This window comes from Ostrea edulis, chromosome 7, assembly GCF_947568905.1.
Source record: "Ostrea edulis chromosome 7, xbOstEdul1.1, whole genome shotgun sequence".
Classification (NCBI taxonomy): Eukaryota; Metazoa; Mollusca; class Bivalvia; order Ostreida; family Ostreidae; genus Ostrea; species Ostrea edulis.
Genome location: NC_079170.1, coordinates 66,349,029 through 66,374,624, shown reverse-complemented (window position 1 = coordinate 66,374,624; position 25,596 = coordinate 66,349,029). Strand labels below are relative to the sequence as shown.

Below are 25,596 nucleotides of genomic sequence, written 5' to 3'. Positions count from 1 at the left end.
GATGAAGCAGACAGGAAGCGTTATGTAACAGGTATACACATACTTCGTACCTAGATATGCACGTACCTGAAGCCTGTTCAGCAGAGCGGGCGCACGCGAATATTAGGAATGTTCGCAGGCGCCCGCTCTGCTGTACAGGCTTCTGTTTTTATAGATATACACAGTATGCATGTGCTAATATTTTGCAATGTCAAATTTTACCATTTGTTATTCTAAGAGGAAAATCAGATTTAAAATACAGCTGGAGTTTTTGCTTTTCTGTTGAAAATTATCCACAGAAATCATCAATATTACACACACAAAAAAAATGAGGAAGTATTGGAAAAACAATTTATTCATAAATACATCTGATCATGGTCATTTAAAAGTAACAAATAGATGAAGAGAACCACACTCAAGAAATCACATAATATGCCATTCGTGGAATGAAAATACATCATCTAGGCATACGGGCTCCATTGGAGGTAAGACGGTCCTGGTCACATTGGCACCTCGTTTCCTTTTATCGTTGCGTCGGAGACATTCGTTGATTCTCGGGACGATTCGTTCTCTCCAGGATTCCTCGATCTTAAACTTTGGTAAAACATAACACACATACTTCTTCCAAACTTCTTTCCTTATCGGGTCCATCTCCTCTTTATTCAATTACTCACCACCATACCAAATGTAATTGAATCGGATGTTTCCTTCTCCAAAAAGCTCGGGCCATAGTCTCCTGGTAAGATGTACCGCAAAGTTCCCACTATTCCTTGATTCTTTGGCCATATTGCGCAACTCTGATTCACTTATGGCATACTCGTCTGGCCCTTGGAGTAACTCCTCGCGATGTCTATAATGGTGTCTGTGTTGCAGTTCCCCCTACGAATCAGAGTCTCCAGTGTTATGATGCGCTGATTGGCGACGTCAAGTTTCTTTAGAATGACATCCTCTTGCTGGCGCTGGTCAATCAACTCTTTCATTATCACAGATTGTAATACAACTCCTTCTGACGGGCGACATGGCCGAAACCTGACAGGTGTTGACAAACTGGCCGTCGAAGGTGTAGATGGACGTGTAGTTGCTGAAAGTGTACCTCTTCTGCCGGAGGTTCTCCTACCACAATGACCTCTGCCCGAGGTTTTCCCGAATTTGTCTGAAAATGTAATAAATCATTGGGTTAAATTTTGTCACTGGTTTTTCTAAACATGAATTCGTTATTTGCCATATAATTAAACCATACATGTAATTTACTTCTCAATGACCTTTCAGTTCTTGTTACGTCATTGTATAATGCATGTACATCTGTGTAATTTTGAACCAGTCTAATCAATGTTGTTAATTGTGCATAACATATGTTTAAACCAAGTAAAACCTTTAATTGTTTTGCATATTTGCCTTAATGTTTACTTTATTACCTCTCGTGTTCGGCGCGTGTAGTAAAACAACAAACAAACAAAACGGTGGTTGTGTACTTGGGATTTACAGAACATGTCTCCAGGTCATAAAATCTATACACTCTGTACTTCAATATGTTCTTTTATTCAGTGCTTATATAGAATGTAATTAGTCATAACATTACTCTTAAGCATGCATACACAAAAATCTTTGTGGCCAAATTAAGTGGACCGTGTAAAGCAAAGATAAGGTATCAGGACAACTCGCCCCAAGACAACTCGCCCTCAAGACAACTCGCCCCATCTTCAGGACAACTCGCTTCCTCTTTTGAGATATCTTGCTCCTTCATATCATACATGTGTACAACTATTATTTTTGGTCTAAATCCAAGAGGTGTTTTAGCAAAACATTAATGAATTTCTTATTGATAGTATATACATCACAGACAATAAGACGTGTTCACATAAACACCGAACTTCGTGTCTTTTTATGCAAGACGAAAGACTTTAGTGAAAATCCAGTGTTTGGGTTGAGTAAGTTCATCATCACTTTTATTTACATGTAAAATATATAATTTCAGCGGAAACCAGTCAGCGTTTGGTATAGGGAGAGTATTAGCTTGGTCTACAGCTGACGTAGTATAACTATCAAAAATCTGCGCCTGATGTTAAATCTAATTATTTCATTTCCCCCAAGCTGTTATAAATTTACTTCAAACGTCATGAGGTACTCATCATCAGAGTTCTTTCCACTTTGAAATAGCCGCGTAAAAAGAATCACCCCGCGTAAAAAGAATCAGTAAAGCAAAGCCGTTATAAAATTTCTATAATGGGATTTTTATTATTTTTCAACGGGAATTAGTTGAAAAACGCATTAAAAGATACTTACATGTATCAGAATATTCATGCTTCACCTTCAGACTTATGTATACTATATCGATAAAAAAAAAACACTCACCCCCACCCCCAAACCCCAGATTTGTCTCAGTATTGGAGACATTTAATCAATTACCTGAAGATCCTTGACAATTAATTTATGAAAAATATAACTTTTTCTGAAATGCAATAATCAATCCTGTGTATAATTCTATTAGAATTTACCATTCGTTTTAAAATATGAAATAAAAAGACGTATATCTTTATAGGGTTAAAAGTGTAAATAACACACACACACACACACACACACACACACACACACACACACACAAAATGAAAATAAAATGTGATAATATATTTATATATAATATTGGGGGCGAGTTGTCTCAAGAGAAGGGGGCGACTTGTCCTGAGAGAGGGCGAGTTGTCCTAAGAGGGGACGAGTTGTCTTGGGGGCGAGTTGTCCAGCATTCAAAGATACATGTATACGGACAGAAAGGCACAGGACAAAAAGTCACAAAATGCTCACTAAAGCTGTTGTTCAGACACCAGAGATTTCTTACAGTGGATGGGAGGTAGAAAGGAATACATATCATTCTTATTGGGGTTTTATTTTGCCACATTTAGCGCTTTCAGTTCAATATTAGATAATAAGAAAGCAACAATCATTAACTTGTTTATATAGCAATTATTATATGACAGTTCACTTACTTCTTGTTTTGACAATAATCTGGAGTGAAAGGAAGCCAACCATAATTCTGCCATCAGATTTTGTTTTGACAATCATTAACGTATAGTATACTAAGCCAAATGATCATAAAGCTTATTTCTATTTTATCTCAATAGAAAATTTCTTTTTAAAAATCAAAATAATATTTTACAATAAATATGATCAAAGGAATAACAATTTTATAATTATCAAAATCTCATAGAAAATATAAATTGTGCATATATATTTTCTTAAACTTTGCAAAAAGAACAGATATGTTTTCAAATACATGTATATATCAAAAATCACTATTTTTTTATGAACTGTGATATTTTGTTTTACTTTTATAAAAAAAAAGATTAATTGTGACTTTTTGTCTGATTTTCTTATAAAACTGACTTTTTGTCCATGTTCATTTTCTCCGTGACTTTTTGTCCTACATTCTAAAGCAAATCGTTTAAGAAATCCAAATGCAGGGTCCTATTCAGACTAGGCCCCTATAGCTTACGTAATGTTACATAATCTTGACCCGCGTAGGTGAGGGTGTAGAGGGGTGGGTTTAAGGTAGACAGTTACCGCACTCTTATACAGCATTTAAAGGAACTACCTGTAAGACGTATGAAACAATTGTAAGCATTATGCGACGCATCAGACATGATATGAAGTTGCAGATAGTTCAGATGCACAAGAATGGCATTTCACTGGTAGGTATTAAGCGAAAACTTGCTGATATGGGACTTATTGTATCAAGAGACACTATATCCTACTGGATTCACAAATATCAGGTTGGATTGTTTGGACATTCATGGGATGTTACCGGGCCTACCGTCAATACAAGTGTTAGTGAGAGGGACATCAACATTATTAAGGAATGTCTGACCAAAGATTGCACACTTTCAAGTAGGGATATCCACAAAATTCTTAGAGCTGACGGTGCCGCATTTGGATTATCTACGACCAAGAGGGCCATTGATGCCAGTGGATTTACATACTCCAAACCCCGTTATGGACAAATGGTAAGGGAGCCAAACAAAGTGGAAAGGGTAGAATTTTGCAAACGACTTCTAGATTCTAATGAGGATTTCTCTGATGTAATATTATCAGACGTATGTTCGGTGCAGTTGAACCAGAACAAGGCGTGTAGTTATAGACAGAAGGAGTCGCATGCCATAGTGTTACCCAAACCTAAACACCCCCTCAAGATTCGTGTTTGGGCAGTAAGCAGGGCGCATCAGCTATTCGACTTTTTGAGGGCATAAAGGACTCTGAATTTTATACCGAGTCTATTATTTGAGAAACACTCCTGCCATTTATCTTCAGAAAGTTCCCTGATCGACATCGGTTCCAACAGGATAACGAACCTAAACACATTTCGAAGAGAGCCAAAAGCTTCATGACTGAACATGGTATCAACTGGTGGAACGACAGGCCTGCCGGTATTTTTATTTTTTTATTTACAGAAATATTTAACCGTATATATATGTGCATATGTAGCAATGTATGGTCATGATGTAACAAAGTATGTAAATATTAACTAGTCCTCAATTTCTTTAGATCAGAATCATGATGTCCTTAGTATATCAGCAATTCTTCATTATTAATTTCTATCAATATTTTCGACAACCAAACACAACAAAACATTCAATAAGATATGCCTAAAACACATGTACAACCAACGCATACATGTACATTATCAATTTATCGTTTCACAATGAACAACACTACTTGTTGCTAAATGTACACCAGATGCCAATAAACAAAGCATGTTAATTATCTTGAATTGGCATCTCTTAGATCTCTAGTGTAAAATTTTTGTTAAAATTTACTTGTTAAGAATTTTCAGGCATTATTATGAAGTCACCCCCCCCCCCCCCCCCCTCATCACATGTATGCTTTCAGTGTGCTCTTAATTCTAGGTGTCTGTTGTTTTAAAAACAGACTACTACTGAAATCCTCAGTATTAATTGCATAATTTGGACACAAATAAATGTCAAATACACTTATACCCCCCCCCCTTCCCTAACTCTACAATTTAATGAAGTGTATATCTTAAAAAGTTTTCTCCATAAAATTGAAGAAATCAAACCCTGGTTCTAAAACAAAATTCTCAATTTTGGTATAGAGTATTTTTAAAAGTACCGTCAATCCAGAGTCCTTAGATTTACAATCTATGTTAATTCCCCTTGTCCCAAAGATGCTTAAAAGAAATTTGAAAAGAATTGGAAGGGTGGTTATCAAGAAAAAATATTAATGTTCAATTAACGTCTTATGATGACTGACGCACACAAACAGCAACATGTAGGTCACTTGATTCTCAACATTGACCTAATTAGAATTAATCATTTTTACAAATGATACTGAGCTCATACACATGTGTATATATATATGTGCGTCATTGACAACAAAACAACTAGTCTTTTTGAGTATGCTAATTAAGTGAAGTAATAAATATTTTTTAGGAAGTTGTGATGAAAACGTTTCAAGTCATCATGTCGCATAAAAAATGGATGGTTTCCTGTGATTATTCTAGAGAATTCAGTTTCCATGCAGGCTCTATAACCAAGAAACTAAACCCAATGTACCACATCCCCCACATCTATTAATTTGTTTTAGGATTTATGATACTGGGATTCAAATTTGAATTTAAAATTATGTATTTAATGTGTATGTATTAATGCTGAATATTTACCTCCTCAAAGTCAGCAACTTGGTCAACTCCATTTTTAGGTGATTTGCACAGTATGATGCTCATACAGCTGAAACACAGAAAAGCTCACATTAATTACATAAAATAGTGGTCATGTACTTTGGCCAAAATATGTGATTATTGGATGAAAAAGTAAGAATTCAAAAGTATTTGAATATTTACAATTTACATTTAATATTTTTTGATTTACTTCAGTTGACAGGACCTACATGTATTAAAATTTGAGGGCCCAGTTACAGGACCCAATTCAAAATCATCAATTTTTCATCATTTAATTTTTCCAAATCAAGTGCCCTAAAGTTCATAATTACAGAGATGAGAAAACTTTAAATCATAATAGTATTTGTGTGATTTCTTCTGTAGATTAGAACCATCACATATTAGTGGGGGTTACCACAGGTAAACAAACTTGAAAGTAGCCTGGCTCACCAATATATATGATTTTAACAATCTTTATCTATAATGCACGCAGGCATTCACATGTTTGTTTTTATTGTAAACTTGACAGTCAGAGAGAGAGAGAGAGGGGGGGGGGGTCATCACTTAGGATTACATAAATTAAGCCTAGTCCTTTTGAAAATTTCAACATGAAACATGATTTTATAAGTATTCCCCAATTTTTACAGATCCTGAACTCTGTGTAAATGTGATAGGAAACTCCCTGAGTGAATGTTGGGTTGGGGACATACTTAACTAGTATTCTATATGGTATCAGGACAACTCGCCCCCAAGACAACTCGCCCTCAAGACAACTCGCCCCCTCATTGGGACAACTCGCCCCAAAGACAACTCGCCCTCAAGACAACTCGCCCCCTCTTCGGAACAACTCGTCCTCTCTCTTGAGATATCTCGCTCCTTCATATCATACATATGATACATGTTTACAATTGTTATTTTTGGTCTAAATCCAAGAGGTGTTTAGTAAAAATTAATGAATTTCTTATAGATAGTATATACATCACAGACAATAATACGTGTTCACATAAACACCGAACTTCGTGTCTTTTTATGCAAGACGAAAGAGTTTAGTGAAAATCCAGTGTTTGGGTTCAGTAAATTCATCATCACTTTTATGTACATGTAAAATATATAATTTCAGCGGAAACAAGTTAGCGTTTGGTATAGGGAGAGTATTAGCTTGGTCTACAGCTGACGTAGTATAATTATCAATAATCTGCGTCTGTTGTTAAATCTAATTCTTTGATTTCCCCCAAGCTGTTATAAATTTACTTCAAACGTTATGAGGTACTCATCATCAGAGTTCTTTCCACTTTGAAATCGCCGCGTAAAAAGAATCACCCCGCGTAAAAAGAATCACTTCAATCAGTAAAGCAAAGCCGTTATACAATTTCCAAAATGGGAATTTTATTATTTTTCAACGGGAATTAGTTGAGAAACGCATTAAAAGATAATTACATGTATCAGAATATTCATGCTTCACCTTTACACTTATGTACATTGTATACTATATCGATAAAAAAAAACAACAACAACAAGAGGCCCATGGGCCACATCGCTCACCTGAGTCACCTTGGCCCATATCTGAAGACTTTCCATATATATTTCCATGTAAAACCTTGGTCCCTATTATGGCCCAAACTACCCTTTGCAAACTTGAATCTACACTATGTCAGAAAGCTTTCATGTAAATGTCAACTTCTTTGGCCCAATGGTACTTTTAAAGCTTTTTTCTATATTTGTATGTAAAACTTTGAACCCCCCCCCCCCCCACTTGTGGCCCCATCCTACACCCCGGGGGCCATGATTTGAATAAACTTGAATCTGCACTATGTCAGGAAACTTTCATGTAAATCTCAGCTTTTCTGGCTTAGTGGTTCTTGAGAAGAAGATTTTTAAAGTTTTTCCCTATATATTTGTGTGTAAAACTTTGATCCCCCCCCTTGGGGCCCCATCTTATCCCCGGGGGTCATGATTTGAACAAACTTGAATCTGCACTATGTCAGAAAGTTTTCATGTAAAAATCAGCTTTTCTGGCTTAGTGGTTCTTGAGAAGATTTTTAAAGATTTTTCCAATATATTTGTATGTAAAACTTTGATTCCCTATTGTGGCCCCATCCAACCCCAGGGGCCCATGATCTGAACAAACTTGAATCTGCACTATGTCAGGAAGCTTTCATGTAAATCTCAGCTTTTCTGGCTCAGTGGTTCTTGAGAAGAAGATTTTTAAAGATTTTTCCTATATATTTGTATGTAAAACTTTGATCCCCTATTGTGGCCCCATCCAACCCCCGGGGCCCATGATTTGAACAAACTTGAATCTACATTATGTCAGGAAGTTTTCATGTAAATCTCAGCTTTTCTGGCTTAGTGGTTCTTGAGAAGAAGATTTTTGAAGTTTTTCCCTATATATTTGTATGTAAAACTTTGATCCCCCCTTGTGGCCCCATCTTATCTCCGGGGGCCATGATTTGAACAAACATGAATCTGCACTATGTCAGAAAATTTTAATGTAAAAATCAGCTTTTCTGGCTTAGTGGTTCTTGAGAAGAAGATTTTTAAAGTTTTTCCCTATGTATTTGTGTGTAAAACTTTGATCCCCCCTTGGGGCCCCATCTTATCCCCGGGTGCCATTATTTGAACAAACTTGAATCTGCACTATGTCAGAAAGTTTTCATGTAAATCTCAGCTTTTCTGGCTTAGTGGTTCTTGAGAAGAAGATTTTTACAGTTTTTCCCTATATATTTGTGTGTAAAACTTTGATCCCCCCCTTGGGGCCCCATCTTATCCCCGGGGGCCATGATTTGAACAAACTTGAATCTGCACCATGTCAGAAAGTTTTCATGTAAAAATCAGCTTTTCTGGCTTTGTGGTTCTTGAGAAGAAGATTTTTTAAGATTTTTCCTATATATTTGTATGTAAAACTTTGATCCCCTATTGTGGCCCCATCCAACCCCCGGGGCCCATGATTGGAACAAACGTGAATCTGCATTATGTCAGAAAGCTTTCATGTAAATCTCAGCTTTTCTGGCTTAGTGGTTCTTGAGAAGAATATTTTTTAAGTTTTTCCCTATGTATTTGTGTGTAAAACTTTGATCCCCCCTTGGGGCCCCATCTTATCCCCGGGGGCCATGATTTGAACAAACTTGAATCTGCACTATGTCAGAAAGTTTTCATGTAAAAATCAGCTTTTCTGGCTCAGTGGTTCTTGAGAAGAAGATTTTTAAAGATTTTTCCTATATATTTGTATGTAAAACTTTGATCCCCTATTGTGGCCCCATCCAACCCCCGGGGCCCATGATTTGAACAAACTTGAATCTACATTATGTCAGGAAGCTTTCATGTAAATCTCAGCTTTTCTGGCTTAGTGGTTCTTGAGAAGAAGATTTTTGAAGTTTTTCCCTATATATTTGCGCGTAAAACTTTGATCCCCCCTTGTGGCCCCATCTTATCTCCGGGGGCCATGATTTGAACAAACATGAATCTGCACTATGTCAGAAAATTTTAATGTAAAAATCAGCTTTTCTGGCTTGGTGGTTCTTGAGAAGAAGATTTTTAAAGTTTTTCCCTATGTATTTGTGTGTAAAACTTTGATCCCCTCCTTGGGGCCCCATCTTATCCCCGGGGGCCATTATTTGAACAAACTTGAATCTGCACAATGTCAGAAAGTTTTCATGTAAATCTCAGCTTTTCTGGCTTAGTGGTTCTTGAGAAGAAGATTTTTAAAGTTTTTCCCTATATATTTGTGTGTAAAACTTTGATCCCCCCCCTTGGGGCCCCATCTTATCCCCGGGGGCCATGATTTGAACAAACTTGAATCTGCACCATGTCAGAAAGTTTTCATGTAAAAATCAGCTTTTCTGGCTTTGTGGTTCTTGAGAAGAAGATTTTTAAAGATTTTTCCTATATATTTGTATGTAAAACTTTGATCCCCTATTGTGGCCCCATCCTACCACCGGGGGCCATGATTTGAACAAACTTGAATCTGCTATATGTCAGAAAGCTTTCAGGTAAATTTCAGCTTTTCTGACTCAGTGGTTCTTGAGAAGAAGATTTTTTAAGATTTTTCCTATATATTTGTATGTAAAACTTTGATCCCCTATTGTGGCCCCATGCAACCCCCGGGGCCCATGATTTGAACAAACTTGAATCTGCATTATGTCAGGAAGCTTTCATGTAAATCTCAGCTTTTCTGGCTTAGTGGTTCTTGAGAAGGAGATTTTTAAAGTTTTTCCCTATATATTTGTGTGTGAAACTTTGATCCCCCCCCCCTTGGGGCCCCATCTTATCCCCGGGGGCCATGATTTGAACAAACTTGAATCTGCACTATGTCAGAAAGTTTTCATGTAAAAATCAGCTTTTCTGGCTTAGTGGTTTTTGAGAAGAAGATTTTTAAAGATTTTTCCTATATATTTGTATGTAAAACTTTGATCCCCTATTGTGGCCCCATCCAACCCCAGGGGCCCATGATTTGAACAAACTTGAATCTGCACTATGTCAGAAAGTTTTCATGTAAATCTCAGCTTTTCTGGCTTAGTGGTTCTTGAGAAGAAGATTTTTAAAGTTTTTCCCTATATATTTGTGTGTAAAACTTTGATCCCCCCCTTGGGGCCCCATCTTATCCCCGGGGGCCATGATTTGAACAAACTTGAATCTGCACTATGTCAGAAAGTTTTCATGTAAAAATCAGCTTTTCTGGCTTAGTGGTTCTTGAGAAGAAGATTTTTAAAGTTTTTCCCTATATATTTGTGTGTAAAACTTTGATCCCCCCCCCTTGGGGCCCCATCTTATCCCCGGGGGCCATGATGTGAACAAACTTGAATCTGCACTAGTCAGAAAGTTTTCATGTAAATCTCAGCTTTTCTGGCTTAGTGGTTCTTGAGAAGAAGATTTTTAAAGTTTTTCCCTATATATTTGTGTGTGAAACTTTGCTCCCCCCCCCCCCCTTGGGGCCCCACCTTATCCCCGGGGGCCATGATTTGAACAAACTTGAATCTGCACCATGTCAGAAAGTTTTCATGTAAAAATCAGCTTTTCTGGCTTAGTGGTTCTTGAGAAGAAGATTTTTAAAGATTTTTCCTATATATTTGTATGTAAAACTTTGATCCCCTATTGTGGCCCCATCCAACCCCAGGGGCCCATGATTTGAACAAACTTGAATCTGCACTATGTCAGAAAGTTTTCATGTAAATCTCAGCTTTTCTGGCTTAGTGGTTCTTGAGAAGAAGATTTTTAAAGTTTTTCCCTATATATTTGTGTGTAAAACTTTGATCCCCCCCCCTTGGGGCCCCATTTTATCCCCGTGGGCCATGATTTGAACAAACTTGAATCTGCACTATGTCAGAAAGTTTTCATGTAAAAATCAGCTTTTCTGGCTTAGTGGTTCTTGAGAAGAAGATTTTTAAAGATTTTTCCTATATATTTGTATGTAAAACTTTGATCCCCCGTTGCGGCCCCATCCTACCACCGGGGGCCATGATTTGAACAAACTTGAATCTGCTATATGTCAGAAAGCTTTCAGGTAAATTTCAGCTCTTCTGGCCCAGTGGTTCTTGAGAAGAAGATTTTTAAATGACCCAACCCTATTTTTGCATTTTTGTGATTATCTCCCCTTTGAAAGGGACATGGCCCTTCATTTGAACAAACTTGAAAGCCCTTCGCCCAAGGATGCTTTTGGTCGAGTTTGGTTGAAATTGGCCCAGTGGTTCTGGAGAAGAAGTCGAAAATGTGAAAAGTTTACAGACAGACGGACAGACGGAGAAACAGACAGACGGACGCCGGACAAAATGTGATCAGAATAGCTCACTTGAACCTTCGGTTCAAGTGAGCTAAAAAAAAAACCACACACCCCCAAGCCCCAAAATTTTATCAGTATTGGAGACATTTAATCAATTACCTGAAGATCAGTAAATATAATTTTCCTTGCCAATTGATTTATGAAAAATATAACTTTTTCTGAAATGCAATAATAAAATCTGTGTATAATTATATTAGAATTTACCATTCGTGTTAAAGTATGCAATAAAAAGACGTATATCTTTATAGGGTTAAAAGTGTAAATAACACATACACACACAACATAAAAATAAATTGTGATAATATATTTATATATAATATTGGGGGCGAGTTGTCTCAAGAGAAGGGGGTGACTTGTCCTAAGAGAGGGCGAGTTGTCCTAAGAGGGGGCGACTTGTCTTGAGGGCGAGTTGTCTTGGGGGCGAGTTGTCCAGCATTCTTCTATATTGTACACCCATGCAGTAAATGACAGGAATACTTACAATGTTCAGTCTACATGTATACCACTATAGCTGACTAGCCTGGCTGGCAGTATAAAATAAATTGGGGTTCTCATATGTTTACTAAATGCCAAATTTTCTGATACATTTTATTTAGCCTTTACTTTAGAATTTGGATTCTAAATCAAATAGAATACTTACGTCAATACAAGTTCCAACACGGCAACAGGCAGGGCTTTTTCATATTTTCTATGAATATGTCTGTCAGTCTTCTGTTTCCCTGGTCATTTTTTTAGTCGGATGTGATGCAATAAAGCGTTAAATTCCACAACATTTACTTTTTCTACGAATACGTAGACGATTGGATGCTAGAGTCCGGTGACTATAGCAAAGATCAAACGGATTTGTATTCCATTAAATAAACCGGAATCCTTTAGCACAATTGAAGATAAAGATCGTGGTAGTGAATTAAGTGAACAAAGAGCATCTGATATTGATAAACTTCTGAAGAACAAATTGAATAAAAACTCAATTTCTACCTCCTGCCATACTGAAAACAAATGAAGGCTGTTCATATCTCCAATACAAGAGAGTGTTACAAAGGGCAATAACTCTTTCTGGTGTATTTTGGTTTGTGCACCAGAGGAAACTACTGGTTTATGTGTTTACCTTTGGTTTCTCCACAAATGTGTTTCTGTACTTTTTTAAAGTAAGATTCAATACATTTTACTAGCATGTGAGTTTACACCAAATGACTGGGCAAATATATTTTATCCCTCTCTAAAAATTACATATATCAAACCCTTATACATCATAAAAATAATTATTTCTATTGTTTTCAAGGATTAAATAAATACAAAAAAAATTCTAAAAGCTAGAACCTCGCTCAAAATAATTTTTACAATTGTTGTTTTTATAAACAATAGCGTTTAATTTTTGATTATTCAAAATATAACATACATATGCATATCTTGTCCAGCTGTTGTTAGAGGATCGGTTTCCATGGCAACCGTTGCTAAATCAAACCTTTGCATGTCCTTTTTGTTTTATATCTATCATAATATTGTTACACACAAAGTTTCATAAAAATCTGTGACATACCGTGGCCACTGAATTTTGATAGTTACATAGAATCAGTCTTAAACTCTAGTTTGTATTCAAACATTGTACGTTTGTAACGACATAACGATAACGGAGCGGATAAAAGATCTGTTTACAATCAGATTATTTAAATTCCAATCTTAAACCTCATGAATGAATGACAGTCTGATTACCCCCCCCCCTTTTTCCCCCTATCGTCGTCAGGGACCATTAGAAGGGAGCTGGTTTTAATCAGACTACACACATAAATATACATGCACTATCTACCCTCGATCTAGGCCTAAAACGAAATAATTCCTTCAATATGAATGTGTTAAACCAACAAGTGTGTAATATATGTATTACATATATTCAAAAAGTATTTCTTCGCTTTGGTATGAATACAACACAGCAGTATCTATATCTTTTTTTGAAAATTTAATCTCATGCAAAGAAGTATGCATTTAATTTCACAGAGATCGGTGCGGTGTTGAATTATCTGCATTATAGTCTCGGGTGTCAATCCCTGCATTAGGGGTGGGGGTGTCTAAACAAGGTTACAAACATGCAGTATCTACTAAATAGATGTAGAATATATACAAAAATATGATACACTACATGTATGTTTTCATGAAACACTGTTGAAGGGTGGTTGTCTATATCTGGACCCATGCTGCTCTTGCAATGAAACACAGTTTAGGGAAGGGGATAACTTAATTTGATAGTTTTAAAAACGATTAAAATGTCATGGAGTTATTACTTCTCAAATTGAGTGGGTTTGGGTAGGAGTCTGGACCCATGCAGCATCTGCTCATGCATTGAAACATACATAATGAGGTGGGGGGGGGGGTATATGTATCTTGTTCTGCAATGAATATTTGTATTATATCACTGTGTATATAAAAATAAAAAATCCGTGGGAATACTTAACGACTCGAGTTGGATTTCTTTTAGAAATAATTTAAGGTAACAATTTGAAAATTAAAATTGCTTTCAACAAAATATGTATCTGAAATACAGCCATCATACAAGCTACTGGAAAACCAGAAGTGACACATACTCCTCCACTACTTGGGGAGGAGGTATATTTTCCCAGTTTTAAGAAATATTCTTAATTCATTATTGAAAATAAAGATAAGTGGCTGCAGTGTGTAAAATATCTAGTTCACCAAATGAGTGTCAATCTTTTTACTTCATATGACACCCCCCCCCCCTTTCACTTTCAAATACTTTTTATCACTTGACCATGAAAATGTAGAAAGATTAAAATTTGAAGTACTCAGTCAATGCAAAGTAATTCAAAGTGAATTTCAATGAAGTTTCAATAAAACTATTTCTCATTTTGTTTTGTGTTTAATTGAAAACATTCATAGAACACAAGATTAGATGCTTTTTCAGCAGTCATTTTCTTCATATTAAAACTTGACAGTTTACTAAAGTTCATAAGCACAAATGTAGATGACAATTCACATCACTGAATGCAATTAGTGGATATCCTGGTTTGACCACTATGTACAGTGTAGTGACCAGCTGATGGAGATGAATATTATCTACTGGAGTCAATACGGCTGTCATCTGTGGGTACTAAATGGAAAAAAGATGAAAGTTGCCAGTCAAAAATATTTAAAACACAATACTGTAGGTCTAAGTGTTCAAGTTTACATGTGCATTACAACATAAAAACATTCAAATTTCATACCATACAGCAATATCAAAATATGCTTCATATGAATTTTCTCTTATTTATCATTTTAAAGAAATTAATATTGACTAGATGTAAATAATGCCTATATTTATGTATATCCAGTGCCTGATTGGATTATTTAAGGTTTGTAAAAATTACCTTGTATGTACATTTGTGGTCACTTGTCTAGAGATGTGGAAAATTGGAAATAACATGCTCTTTGAAAAGTTCACATTCTTGTTGGTATCATGCACATCTGTAAATAGCATTATCTCATTTTATAAATACATATGCCGCAAACATTCAATGTATTAAAGAAGGGTCTCAAATACGCATAAAAATGTGGGTAATCAGTATGCATTCAGGGTCTTTTATTTTTCTTCCATTTATTCAAACTGTAATGTAAGCGAAAATATCCCAAGTTTATTTTTTTTCTAGTATGTCACTTGATAAAATTAAATGTGACTGTAAATGTAGAGCATCAAAATCAATGTAGTTACACGTGCATTTGTACAAGATGTTACCACAGATACCTGATGCACTGATACTACCCCCCCCCCCCCCCATTTTTGAAAATATTTTTTTCAGCGATAAATCTGAAATGTGTTGATTCCCGGTCTAAGTCATTTCTTTTTCGATTTTTAAAGTACTGTAATCGTTTCACACTTTTTGTAAGCTTTAGAGATTGGCCTTGTCCGGGTATAAAAAATGAGCACAAATTTTGTAATAAATTATTGGTTGCTAATGTTATACATGCAATACTAAAATATATAAACAGTTTGACGTCATATGTACATGCCAAATATATATAAACGTCTTTACAAATATGCATATGAACTGTTAGTGATTTAGTTTGTCATCATTATACAAATCTCATCATTGTGTAACATGATTGTATGCCAACATGCTTAGTGGATCAATAAATAAATTAAATCATACCGGTAGAAGCTTACAAAAAGCGTGAAACGATTACTTGAATCGAAAGAAGGATGAGATAGACAGGGAATTTACTTATTTCAGAGAAATTATAACAAGAAAATAAAATCAAAAGAAAGAGGGGGTGGGGGAGTAAGTACATGTAATATCCATACTTTAGGTGCCTGTGGATTTTACTGCCTAGATACCCGCCTGTACTCATGTAAATCATGTTTATATAAACAAACAACAACTGGTACCATTTGAGCATCAGTTCTCTAACATATAGGCCTGTTTTGCGTGTGTGCACCTAATATGCTACACATCGGCTACGTGTGCAGTATGTAAACAAAGAACATCAAACTATGTATATCCTACTTCTAAAGTATTGAGTCAATGTATAAAACACAGTAAATGTTGTCTACTTTCATTGTTGACAACTTTGGTTTCAGGTACTCATACATCATTATTTCAATTACAAGAATTTACCTTGATTTTTTCGATTTCAAAGTTGTACAGCTGACATCTTCTGAACGTCGCGTCGTCTTTGCCATGTGCCTAGTAAGCGCATTTTAGACGCTGATTCCAACCATACGACAAACTTCACCGGGGTATTTCTCATCATAATGCCTTGTGATGTGTTGTCAAATCAGGGAAATTTGACTTATTTTAAGCGTAGAATAAAGGCAATATTCCGATATATTTTTATATGATCCTAAAATTAGAGTTTGTGTATGTGTATCCAAATATGGATTGATCAAGGCGGAGCAACTGTCATGACGTATCAGCTCATTATGATATCATTATCATACCGAGTTCATACGTTACCTTTAAGAGCAATTCTATGTAATGACCAAAATGGGTCAGAAATGGTATATCATGGATTCTAAAAGTTGTTATACACAATGATAGCTAGACCCTAGAGTAATAAAATTTTGTTGTTGAAACACTGGGGTTACCATAGCAACGAGTGGTTTTCTATATATGGAACATGATGTCCTTGATGTATTGCCTATTATTGCTTATGGTTAGTAAATAAATTATTCTCATGATTCTCACCGGGGTTTTTGTATGTTTTTGTGATCTAGATGTATTCTTTAAGTTATATAGAAAATATTAGCGTTTCTGATGAACCTATATTTTCATAAATCGTCTGTTGAAGCATACTTTTTAAAGTAAAAATGTGAAAATTACAGAAAATTTAAACCAGTCTCAAATGAAAATGCAGCACAGGAATTTTTTCAAACTTTGTTGTTAGTTTTTATAGCATATGTTCTAACTAACAACAAAATATCTCAATGGGTATTTTTATCACTTAATAGTAATTCCATGTATAAAATCTATATATTTTGCTCTGGGTCTCAAAAACGTTTTTTTTTTATAAACTACTCATCCAACAACCCATGTGTACTTAAATCTTCATCTGAATACAAGAAATTGTATTTAAAATAAAAATTGCATGTTAATTAACAGGTATGAGACCTACAGTAAGTAAAACATATAATGTATTGCATATAGCTTTGTTTTTTTAACAAGAGTCATCGTTCTTTGTATCTAAGGGAACTCTCCTATTTAGGAGGTAATTTAGCCCACGAATGTTTTGTTTACTAGTTTGACAGACGGCGGTATGAATTGATTTTAAATGGGATACAGGTGTTTTATGAGATTTAAAGAATTGAAAATGTAAGAGAAACATGGCTTGCTATTTCAATTACTTTGTTGACTCTATAGAATGTTCAAACGATGAAGTTATTTTGAAAAATCATGCTGAAAAAGACGTACAAATTATTCTAACAGAATGTTGTGTATTACCGAACAATATCAGTGAATGTTCATTTAATATTTGTTCGGCACATTTCTCCCATATTCTTGAGAGAAATCTCAAAAGAAGCAGAATAATTTATTGTGAAGTTCCATCATGCATCAATACACACCCTGAATCAAAATCAACAAGAAGAAAAGACAGACTTCTAACTTTTTCAAATGTTGTCTCAATCAGAGAGAATTTGGTGTCATTGTACCTGTTGGAACTCGTAAGTATATGATAACATATATTAAACTATTCTTAATCAGTCATATTTCAACACAAGCAAATCAACCTTTTTGATAATTTGATCAATCAACTTCCACATAGATGTCCATTTTGACATGCACTGTAGAGTGCTTCAAGCAATGAATATTGATAGCTGGCCTGGAGGTTGTATAACTTTTTGAGCATGTTTTCATACTCAAACTCAAACACCGTGCTGTAAATCATACTCATACTCAAAGTGAAGGTTATAAAACATTTCTAAAGTTATTCTCATACTCAAATGGAGTCCATGCTTAAGATTTTTTGAGGACGCTTGGAGTTTGCTCAGAGTTGTACTCTAAACAAACATTGCTGAGTTTGAGCATGTCTATGACTACAATAAAAGTTTTATAACCTCTGGGCCAGGTGTCTTTTGCCTTGTCCCCTCAAAAGTCTACAAACAGAATCACTGTACATAGTTGAAATATTAAATTTAATGGTATTTGCAATTGGAAAACTCTCCCAAAACTCGTTTGGGTCTGTGGATCGAAATGTTTACTGTCAAGACAGGTACATATCATGAATTCTCTACTTTTAATGTAATGTGTGCACTTACATGTAATTGTTGACATTTTTCAGCTGTTTGTGCCAATTGCAGAAGAAAGCTGTGTACTAATCGACCAAAAGAATCCATTCAAGTAGTTACAAATTTTGATACTTGTTTGTCAAAGGTATGTATCATTACATTTACATAAGTATTCATATTCATACCAATGTAAAGACTAAACTTTTTGTTCGGTTAAAGCAGGTGTTCAGTTTAAATAGGTTCATAACATTGAAACTCATAGCCAATTGATGGATTACTATTTTACGTGTATCTACATGTATATATGTACAAAGAGTAAACATAAAGGGATTTTAAAAACAAAACAAGAATGTCTAAATATACATGTATGTAATATCTTTTTTCACAGAGCAATGATGAACAGATATTAGGAAGGGGAATGAGGAAGCATTCCAAAGATGTAGAGATGCAGGTATAATGAATTCAGTGATCTTTACATTAAATGAAAGTTCTTAGCTTGGAAGCCATAATATTGTATAATTGGTAGATGGCATTGTACATGTTGTATAATAATATATGATATCCCTGAAATATATGGCCGATAACCAAAATATAGCACATAAATAATACTCATGAGCAACATTATTTAGTTTATCTGATGTATTTTTAAATATCAAGTCTAGTTTTAAAGAAACATTGTAATATGTCAAATAAAGTAATCATTATTATGATCATCATTGATCCTTGGGAAGAATGGTACTAAGTCTCTATATTTTAGGTTGCTCTTTAGTGTACCCCCACCTTAGTAAATACATGTGCATCTGGAAGCTGTGATTGGAAAACAATGTACATAGTACTGATACTTTTTTCTCAGTTGCAGACTTAAACATTATTCTGTTTTACAAAAATTGCCATTTGGACTCCAAGTTCCAACTATCTCCCGCTTCAAACACAAAACCATATGACAATTTTGTTCCAATTTGTTAGAAAAATATGCAACTCAAGAATTGTTTGTTTAAAGCTGTATTATTGTTCTAAAGGGGTAAAAAGTTTTAATTTTATCACATATAGGACAAAGTGGTATTGGTCTGCCTACATGTAATATGATACAACAGAGCATTATTACATCAAATTTGTATGATGAATGGTTGCTGATGATATTTATGCTTCTTAATAATAATACTGTTTTAAGGATGACATAGGAATAATAGTAAGATTGTTTCTAAATTTGAACTACTTTCTTCTGTTTTGCAGGTACATGTAACTGATAGAATAGATTACCCTTGTGTTTCCAGTCAAGACTTTGAATCATCACAGAATAGTTTATCACAGGTTAGTACACGTATTTTCGTATAACTACTACCTATGAACAATTTTGGTATTGATATCAGATTTAATGATTGAACCAGTGAGCAATTATTTGCAGATTGATACAGTGGAGAAACAGGGCATATAGGAATAAGATTTTATTTTTTTTTAAACTTTGATGTCCTGCATACATGTATATATTATTCATTTAAACGTTTTGTTACACCTGTTTCTTTGAAGTACAACTTTTTTTTATATAATAACACATAATTATCCAATGAATTACTTTATATTTTTAGCTCACCTGAGCTGAAAGCTCAAGTGAGCTGTTCTGATCACATGTTGATTTTTGTGTGTTCGTCTGTCTGTAAACTTTTCACATTTTCATTTTCCTCTCCAGAACCATTGGGTCAATTTTCATCAAACTTCATATGCATCATAGGTAAAGGGGATTCATCTTTGTTCAAATGAAGAGTCATACTCCCTTCAAAGGGGAGATAATCATGAAAATGCAAAAATAAGGTGGGCTTATTTAAAAATCTTCTCAAAAACCACTGGGCCAAATAAGTTCAAATTTACATGAAAGCCTCCTGACATGGACTAGATACAAGTTTGTGGAATTCATGGTCCCCGGGGGGGTTGGGGGGTTGGGGGGGTCACATTGGGGAATGAGAGTGTTATATGGTGATATATGGGAAAATGTTGAATTATTTAAACTAGAGCTTTCATATTTTGTTCATACATTATTTACGAAAAGACTTTTCACGTGATGCAATGGTGTTGATCTTGATCGATCTTATCTGATGTAAATGTACTTTTATTTCATTCAGCAATCCAGCAAGAGCCTAAATATATATGAGTCCTTTGATCGTTTGGAGTGCTTGAACAACTTCCTTTCAAAATGTGGTATTGACTCCATCCATATGCCAACTTCAACATGGAATTCATATTCGAAAAAGACAAAAGATAGCTATGTGGCATTTGTAAAAGAAGTAGTATATGCAGTTATAAGCACTGTTTTCCCTGATGAAATCCAGTGTGTCCTTGAAGACTTTTATAACTTGCCAACCAACACCACAAGGGAACAGACAAATGAGACAGACAGTACTCTTCAAGATGCATTGATTGAATCTTACAGAAAGGCAGATACATGGCAGCTGAAAAGACAGATTTTATCTAGTCTTGCCACAATAATGCAATACAAATCAGTTATGGAAAAAATTCCAGATTTAACGGAATATCGGTACTACAAGGCCAAGAATCATGCTGTAGTTTATGGCTGTGCTCTACCTCCCCCCAGTATTGACCAACACCGACAAAGAATGGATCCACACAAATTGGACATTTTTCTAGACTTCATAACATCCTCCCACATTATCAAAGATCTACCATTTGGAGAAAGAAAATTAAGACTGTCAAATGGTAAAGTGGTTGAAACACCCAATGTCATCAGATGTATGTCTCCAGCTGCTATTATACAACAGTTTAAGCAGTACTGTCTTGAAAATGATGAAGTGCCTCTAGGTAAATATTGCATTGCTTGTATGTAGTATTATAATAATGCAATATTAGTCCCCTACCGACGAAGTTGAAGGAGACTTTAGGTTTGCGCTCCATCCGTCTGTCTGTCCGTCAGTCCTGCAAATCAGTTTTCAAGTCTTTTTTATGTGCTTGCAGATATTCATTGGATATTTGGTACATTGCTTTGTCATAACAAGTTACATATCAAGTTTGAATTTTGTCTTGGTTCATTGATTTTTCACTAAGTTATGGTCTTTGGACTTGGACAAATAGGATAAATTATCAGTTTTCCTAACTTTTTGTGGGGTTGTGCTTAATACAGATATTCATTTGATATTCAGTATATCATGATGATTGCTTTGCCATACAATAACAATTAAGTTACAGATCGATTTTGATGTTTTCATGGTCTAGTCTTTGTACTTGAATAGAAGTTGGTTTTCAACCATTCCTATCCTGGTTTCCCAATCTTCCCTTTTAACATAAGCTTAGTCTCATTTTGAACTTCAATTATTGTTGCGGTCAAATAATTTTTCCCTCTGGTAGGGGACTATGTATTGCTATACAATACTCTAAGAATGCTTGTTTTGAGAAATATTTCAGTCCATTCAAAAATGGTAGTTGTAGTAGTAATCACATCTTATTGAAACATGTATTATTTTTCACAGGTTTTCAATTTACATTGATTTTGTTTTGTATATTGAGATTTTTTTTTTCAATTTGAGTTTACCAGTGCAAAAACAAAAATAAATTATTGAAGGTGGAATAATGAATTGTTTTGACACAAATCTTCAAATACAAAACAGTTACCTTCATTCCAATGCAACTGTCAATACAATTCGTAAAAATAACTCAACGCATGCGCATGTTATCAAATTGAATTTGTATTTACAACAAATGTTACATTATAATAATTATTTCAATGTCTCAATTACATTGTATGTTGCCAGAAATAAGCAAACTACACAGCAAACTTATGCATTTTTCAGGTGACAGTACCATGTTTAAAATATTAGCAGAATGTTCGGCAACTGTTAGGAAAGCATTTGAAGGGATAGCTTACTATGTAGCTGAAGGTGGGCGGGCGTTTCAGGTAAGATTTGAGTGACTGTGATGCTTTTAACTTATACTTTTCATTTTTAAAGTCAAAATGATGTGTGTTTTGAAATCAATACCTATGTAATAGGTATATATGTAGATTTGAACTTGGAAATATGTCTTTCTAATTTAAAAATATAGTAAACTTTTTCTAGAATGTATATGAACTTGTTACTTTTTACCTATAAGTAGTACAATGTAATTTTATTTAGCAAAGTGACTTGTTTATGGTTGTATAATAAAACACATTTTCAATGAATCATTCTAAATTATTCCTCTACCTATTTACTTCTAGGATATATGTTCAGTTGTACAAGAATTGTGTCAAGTTGGTGCACTAACAAATGACAAGATGAGAGAGTACATTGATGTTGCGCAAGAGTGCAAAAGATATCTGAAAACAGATTATAAGGTAATTTTAGAGATATATTTAGATTAATGTTGCTAGGTTTGATCAAATGAAGGGTCATGCCCCCTTCAAAGGGGAGCTAATAAAAAAATGCAGAAATAGGGTGGGGTCATTAAAAAATCATATTCTCAAGAACCACTGAGCCAGAAGAGCTGAAATTTACCTGAAAGCTTCCTGACATAGTGCAGATTCAAATTTGTTAACTTCATAACCCCCGGGGCCACAATAGGGGATCAAAGTTTTACATACAAATATATAGAGATAATCTTGTTTTATGTTGATGAGCACCCTTAAAGCAGAACTTCTTTCAACTTTAATTGAATTTCTTATTTTGTGCAATATAAACTTAAATTCAATTTTTTTTCAGGTACACATTGCTGAGTCATCAACTGTTCCTGATCACTGTCGAGAGTTTGCCCTTAGTGACGAATCAGGACCGTTTGGCAGCAAATGTGAACACAAACATGATATGGTGTGCATTAACTGTGAACAAATTCATGAATTACTTTCATTTATCAGCAGCCTAATTTCAGAAAGTAACTTGAAAGAAAAAGAAGAGAACAGAGATGATTACGAATATAAGCTAGCTCAAGCAAAGTGTAACATCTCCAACTGGAAGACACACATTGTAAGAACTAACCATCAAGAGAAAGCCAAGTCTGATATCATGGCTAACATGGGACCGAATGAAGTTATTTTGGTTCTTGATTGGGCGATGAAATATCTTCCTAGGAGATACAGAGAGGACCAGAGCAATTGGTTTGCCAAAAGAGGTTTGTCGTGGCACATAGGGGTTGCTTTTAGAAGAAGGGAAACTATAGAAAGTTTGGCTTCTATTCGCATCTTCCGTGGTCAAATTTCTCAAGACTCCAATGCAACTAGTGCTGTTATTCTTGATATAGTCGAAGAAATCAAAGCAAAAGATCAGAGTGTCAGCAAATTTCTTTTATGGTCTGACAATGCAGCATGCTACAAAAGTTCTGAAACAATCACTGCTTTATTCAGGAGTAGAGCCATAGACACCTATGACTTCTGTGAAGCCCAGAGCGGAAAAGGGGCATGTGACAGAACGGCTGCAACGATCAAATCCGGCATCAGGAGATATGTGAACCAAGGCAATGATGTTTTGACTGCAGAGCAAATGAAAACAGTAAGTGATAAAAGTTTCTATCAATAGTCAAAATATATAAAGTCTATAGATAGAATAGCTAGTTTTTTGGATATGACCATGTCACGGAAAGAGTTATAGCACGATAAGGAACCCTCACTTCTACGACCCCGAGTGTGAAGCATAGATCTAAATTTGTGGTATTTCACCTACAGATGACATCTCAGTATGAGAGAAAAAAATATCGACGAGACATAAAAACAATCAATCAACAGATTGAATTCTGCGATGCTGTGTATATAAGCATAAAATTTTGATTTTTCATTATTACATTTACATACATTGATTATGTATGTTAAATATGCTACCCTTCAATTCTATTTGAATTTTGTTCATGTTCACCTTGTATTGCAGGCTATTGAGCACACTTCAAAAAAGGTTCATTATGTAGTAAAGGTTGTTGAGGTAGATTCTGCTGCACCTGATGTGAAAACCAAGATTCAGATTCCATCAATATCAGCCATGAATAATTTCAAGTTTGAAGAAAATGGTATCAGAGTTTGGAAACATTACAAAATTGGACCAGGTAAAGAAAAGTTTATAGACATTTGATGTTTTTGATAAAATTTCACATTTCAAAAATTTTTATAGACCACCTGACCTACAATGCTATATGACATATTTACTTTACTTATCCTACATTTTTATGCCCCATTCAAAGCAAGTTGCTAAAGGTAACACATATGTAAAAGAAAGAAATGACAGAATCAGCAAAAGAATAGAAATAATCTATACATACTTTCTCTGAAAATTAAGTGATCCATAGGGGAGCCGCCATTGTTTTTTTTTTTTTTTTTTTTTTTTTTTTGTTCATTAGATGCTTCAGATTCATATGGCAGCTGCTTCCTGACAGTGCAGATTCAAGTTTTTAAAAACCATGGCTCCAGGGAGTAGGTTGGGGCCACAATAGGGGATCAAAATTTTATATGTGAATATATAGGGAAAATCTTTAAATATGTCCCAAAGTTGACTCAGGTGAGTGATGTGGCCCATGGGCCTCTTGTTTTCATATTGCATTACAAATGTCACAATGGGCAGGACATTCATGTCCTATGGACATATTTCTAGTTACATCTTACATGCCCTTTGATGTTTTCAGAGGTTTTATATAAAATATCTTATACTGTTTTTATTGATTGATTGATTGCATATTGTTGAACATTCCTCGCAAGAATATTTCACTCATAACAAATTTTAAGATCTAGCACACCCATGTAAATGCTTGAGATTCTAAGCAGTTTTCTCCATGTTCAAGCATGTTTGTTGTTTTACAGGCAAATTCATTCCTTGTTGTACAGAAGAAACAGTTGTGCCACCCTCACTTGAAGTGTTGGAAAAAGCAAGAGATACTGTAGACTTCCATGTACTTGTCCAATCATCTGTGCAATCCATAAATCAACAGACTGATGGAATATTTACTTGTTCGAATGATGGCTGCATGTCTTCCTTCAATTCTCACCAAGAACTGCATAATCATGCCATTTTGGATGAGTGCAATGTGCAATCAGAGAAGATTAAGAAATCAGTTGTTTTAAAAACACAGTATATCAAAAAATTGTCTGAGACACAGGTTACATCCAAAGAAGTTACATTATCTGGTAATTGCTCGGAAATAGAAAGTAGACAAACTCTCTCTCAAGGATGGGGCATTAAACTGGAAAGGAAAAACAGGAGATTCACTGAAAACCAAAAGAGTTTTTTGATTGAGAGGTTTAACATTGGAGTAAAGAAGACCCTGAGAACGTGTCATTGTTAATGCGGAGCATAAAGAAATCTGATGGTTCAAGGCGCTTTGTTTTAACAGAGTTCTTAAGCTCACAGCAGTGCTAGTTTTTTTTCTAGACATTGTCGAAAAAATGAGGCTTTAAGAGAACAGACCATTTCTGACCTTGAGAATACTTTACTCAATTAGCCTATACATCATTTTCCATTTTATGGTCAACTTAATCAGTATCCATACCCCCTTCCCCCTCCCACA

At 35.0% G+C, this 25,596-nt stretch overlaps 1 protein-coding gene and 1 long non-coding RNA gene across 2 annotated transcripts; both read left to right on the top strand.

Annotated features, from left to right (window-relative positions):
• Nucleotides 1-22,334: 22,334 nt before the first annotated feature.
• Nucleotides 22,335-22,956, top strand: LOC130048447 (uncharacterized). Its single transcript, XR_008797233.1, has 2 exons — nt 22,335-22,453; nt 22,818-22,956. It is a non-coding gene; the product is annotated as an uncharacterized LOC130048447 (long non-coding RNA).
• A 994-nt stretch (nt 22,957-23,950) lies between these two features.
• On the top strand, nt 23,951-25,374 carry LOC130048744 (uncharacterized). Its single transcript, XM_056145785.1, has 2 exons — nt 23,951-24,144; nt 24,893-25,374. The coding sequence occupies exons 1-2, from the start codon at nt 24,081-24,083 to the stop codon at nt 25,372-25,374; spliced, it is 546 nt and encodes a 181-aa protein (XP_056001760.1). The 5' UTR covers nt 23,951-24,080.
• Nucleotides 25,375-25,596: the final 222 nt, after the last annotated feature.

Bases quoted from the DNA above. Each gene is read 5' to 3' on its own strand.
- LOC130048744 (XM_056145785.1), top strand. From the start codon at position 24,081: ATGAATAATTTCAAGTTTGAAGAAAATGGTATCAGAGTTTGGAAACAT. The intron at 24,145-24,892 runs GTAAAGAAAAGT...GTTGTTTTACAG, and splicing joins ACATTACAAAATTGGACCAG to GCAAATTCATTCCTTGTTGT.